The sequence below is a fragment of the Pteropus alecto genome, unplaced genomic scaffold (assembly GCF_000325575.1).
Source record: "Pteropus alecto unplaced genomic scaffold, ASM32557v1 scaffold60, whole genome shotgun sequence".
Classification (NCBI taxonomy): domain Eukaryota; kingdom Metazoa; phylum Chordata; class Mammalia; order Chiroptera; family Pteropodidae; genus Pteropus; species Pteropus alecto.
The window spans coordinates 5,608,111-5,612,180 of NW_006430726.1; the positions used below are offsets into that span (position 1 = coordinate 5,608,111).

General features: G+C 54.6%; 1 protein-coding gene across 9 annotated transcripts in view; it reads right to left on the reverse strand.

Moving 5' to 3' along the window:
* Positions 1 to 4,070, reverse strand: part of CEMIP (cell migration inducing hyaluronidase 1) — a 164,817-nt gene that overhangs the window by 10,293 nt on the left and 150,454 nt on the right. For all 9 annotated transcript variants that reach the window (XR_003047659.1, XR_003047660.1, XR_003047662.1 and 6 more), the window contains 2 exons: positions 3,446 to 3,657; positions 2,383 to 2,568 (listed from right to left, as the gene is read on the reverse strand). Coding sequence is in view for 6 of the 9 variants with exons in the window: in XM_025050075.1 (XP_024905843.1) it covers positions 2,383 to 2,568; positions 3,446 to 3,657 (398 nt within the window). In the remaining 3 variants the exon portion in view is untranslated. The remainder of the gene's footprint in view (positions 1 to 2,382; positions 2,569 to 3,445; positions 3,658 to 4,070) is intronic.

Here is a 4,070-nt window from a genome sequence, read left to right on the forward strand (position 1 = left end):
ACGAGCAGAAAACATAGGCAGTAAACTCTCTGACATTGCTCTTACCAATATTTTTTTTGGATATGTCTCCTTGGGCAAGGGAAACAAAAGAAAAACTGAACAAATAGGACTTCGTCAAATAAAAAGATTTTGCACAATGAGGGAAATTCAATAAAATGAAAAGAAGATCGACTGAACGGAAGAATTCGCCCATGACACATCCGATATGGGGTTCGCAGCCTAAACATACGAGGAACTTATACGACTCATTACCAAAAAAACAAACAATCTGGTTAAAAAATGGGCAGAGCACCTGAAGAGACATTTCTCCAAAGAGGAGAAATCCATATAGATGGCCAAGAGACATGCAAAAAGAGGCTCGATATCCCTAATCACCAGGGAAATGCAAATTAAAACCACTATGAGATGTCAGAACGGCCATCATCAATAAATCAACGAACAAGTGTTAGCCAAGACGTGGAGGGAAAAAAGGGAACCCTTGTGCCCTATTTATGGGATCGTAAATCGGTGCAGCCACTATGGAAAACAGTATGAAGGGGCCTCAAAACATTAAAAAGGGAACGACCTCATGACCCAGCAATTGCACTTCTGGGTACTCATCCAAAGAAAACAACAACACTAATTTGAAAATATATGTGCACCCCTATGTTCACTGCAGCATTATTCACAATAGCCAAGAAGATATGAAAGAAACCTCAGTGCCCACCTATGGACTGGATAAAGAAGAGGTGGTACATGTAGACAGCGGAATACTAATCGGCCATAAGAAATGAAATCTTACAATTTGCAATGACATGGATGGACCTAGAGTAATGGTGCTGAGTGGAGTCAGTCAGACAGAGAAAGACAAATGCCATATGATTTCACTGACATGTGGAACCTAAAGAACAAGATAAACCAACAAAGCAAACACACTCACAGACACAGAAAACAAATTGATGGCTGCCATGTGGCAGGGAGGCGGGGGTGTGAGTGAAAAGGGGGAAGGGATTGAGGAGTGCAAACTGCCAGTTGTAAAGACAGTCCTGGGACCTCGAGTACAGCACCAGGAACATCACGCACTGGAGTAACTGCGGATGGCGACGGGGGTACCAGACTTGTCGGGGGATCACGACGCAAGGTACATGAATCTGTGTTCACTGAGCTGCACACCCGGAGCTACTCTGATAGCACACGTTAACTGCAACTGAAAAGAACTTTCTGATTAGTTTAGGAAGCACAGCACAATCATCGATACGCATAATGATAAGCTGAGCTATCGACAAAAAGGCTGAAGTATACAGCAAAATCTGCTGAAAGGAAACAAGGGGTAAAATCATAGATTCTCAGTGTTTTGATCAAAAAGGTCTGACTTGTTTAGTGGCAGTTTCCGTTTGAAAAATTCACATCTTTGGAACGTCCCATTTCCCATGATCCTGAGAAGAAAGTGTGACAGCCAGTGCCCGAGGATCTGACCCTACGAGCACCTGTTTCCGAATCATCATACTTCCTGCTGGTGTGGGGGGGCATTTACTGCCAGGATCCTCGCCTTCCGTCTGAAAGGCTTTTGCTAGGCACCTGTGGCCCCAGGCCCGTCCGCTCACTTTCTTCTTACCCCAGGAAGTAGATGACTCCGTTGGCTGGGGGTGTAATATAGGTCTGCCACAGACAGGGGCGCTCTGCTCTGCTCCTCTGCACCCTAAGTCTGAGGGGTGCCCCCTGGGGCAGAGTGGCACACCTGGGGACGGTGCGGGCAGCTGTGCCTCCCACGGCTCTGCCAGCAGCGAGACTGGCGGTTCCCTCTTGTCTGCCCACATCAGCTAGCATTTATGTGGGGAAAGGGGTGCTATTTACTGCCTCCAACCCTAATACTGTACTTATGCTTCCGATTTTCAAATTCTGATTTTCTTTTCATCAAACTGATAGAGCCATTATCTGTCATAAGAAAACAAAACAAAACAAAACGCGAGAGCACATGTCAGCTATTCGCCCATCCTGGATCTCGGAACAAGAACGGAAAACGGCCGCAAAGTGAACCCTCGCCCTCAGTCCCGGGCTGGCGATCACGGCGTCGGGCCCAGGAAATGCGCTGGCTCTCTGAAGAGCCTGGCTTGCTAATGGGAGGGGACGTCTCAGCGAGCAGGCGCTCCCTCCCCTAGATCTCTGTCACCTAGCACCTTATGCAGTTTAGCAAAAGGGCGAGGGCCTCGAATACAGATGTTTGTGCTGCTTGAAAAGCTTAACAGCTTGAAACATGGGTTGGTGGAAGGTGCCATCGGCCTCAGGGCACAGGAACCCAGGAGAAGACCCTGCACTGACTGGCACTCACTGCAGGAGGTTCCTGGGGTCACTGGAGGGGCCGGGGCAAAAGGATGCCTCCCCGCGGCCACGCGGGCTCCTCACCCTGAGGCCTCGTCCCAGTAGTAGTGGCTCCGGCCTGGAAAGCTCTGGTCTACTTTGTCCATCTGCAGCGTCCTCACGAACGTGCCCGTCTTGGACGTCTGCTTCAGCAGGCGGTTGTGGACATCCGAGAGGATGGAGAAGCTCGTGCCTCGCGGGTAGCACAGCCCCACTCGGATCCAGTCACCCCTGCAAGGGAAGCAGTGTCAGGTCACCAGCAGGGGCCCCGGCCACCCAGGCTCCAGGCAGGAGCCGGAAAGAGCCCAGAGAACGCTGCGCTGGTGGCGCCCCCCCTTTGTGAGGGAGACTTTGGAAGGACACTTGCTGTTGGTAACGGCCGAGTGGCGAAGTGTTCAAGGGGAGAGGAGGACCGTCGCAATGGACGGTGGGCGTCTCCAGGGCCTGCAGCGGGGAGCCCCACAGGGGGCTGTGGCTGGAAGGAGACGTTCTTTCCGCTGGACGGGAGTGGAAGAGCCCAGGTATGGAGGACCGGGCCCCACCCCTTCCTGCGCCAGCCTGGCGGAGGGCCCACGTCACGTATGTGGGTCTCACTTCCCGCATCTGATAAATCTCCGCCTCACAGGAACACGGCGACAAGCAAACGACGTGCACAGGAGACCCCGATCATAGTACGCGGAGCCCCGTGCCGGCGCCCTCGGCCCGATCCCCGGGCTGTGCACGGCCCCTCCCCTCGGCGTAAAGTGCTGACGTGGTCGCCAGGTACTTTTTCCCATGAAGGCCCGGTCCCGGGCGACATGCTTGTCACACGTGAGCTCACTGTATCCTCGCTGCACCCCTGAGAGGTGTTACTGTCCCCATCTCCCACGTGAAGGGACTGAGAGGATCCAAAAATCAGATGCCCTGCCTGAGGCCACCATACCCCAAGCAGGGGCTCGGCCGGGTCTTCCGATTCTGAGCTGCTGCGTGATGTCATCCCCCCTAGAGGTGTCCTCCCACAGGGAGGCCAGGGGCCAGCCTGACGTCCTGTGAGAGGCCACCTGGGACTCTGCTGTGAGGTAGCATCGTTGTCACGGCTGCCCTGAGCTCCAGTGGGGAACCCACTCACTTATTGAAGTTGATGAGCCAGATGGCGAGCTCGGCGGGGGCTGTCTGGTCCCAGTGGATGGTGTAGCCCTTGTGCAGCGTGACGACCGGCTGGTACTGCTGGTAGTGGGTGCTCCTGGTCAGGGCGCCCTCCAGGGAGAGAGGGTGGCTGGGAGAGTCATTCTTGATGATCTTCATCCGCAGGTTACTGGTCTTGTAGGCCTGAATGTACATCTTTTAAAACCCAAAAAGGAAACACAATGGAGCAATGACAAAGGGTCATCCTGAGCGCGTCTGTTAACATCTGAGCACAGACTCCCCTTTCGGAGGCACCGTCGCCTGACGGAGCCCTTGTTAGAAGGCACGAAGGAGAGCAAGGCCCAATCAGGGGCCCGTCTGTGCCGGTGGTCCCTGCGGCCACCTCCTCTCCCAGGGCTGACAAATCCCAGCGCGCTGTCTGCGGTCCCCACCGGGCCTCCGTGTCCGCGCCTCGTCAGCATCCCCACCGCCGGCAGCCCTCCCAGCCTCGCTGCCCTCCACGGCCCAGTCTCTGCCCTCAGCACGTGACCTCGCCTCCTCCTGCAGAGAGAATCGCCCTGGGCTTCCTGCCCCCGGCCGGGCCCTGTCTCCCTCCGTGCCCTCCTGCT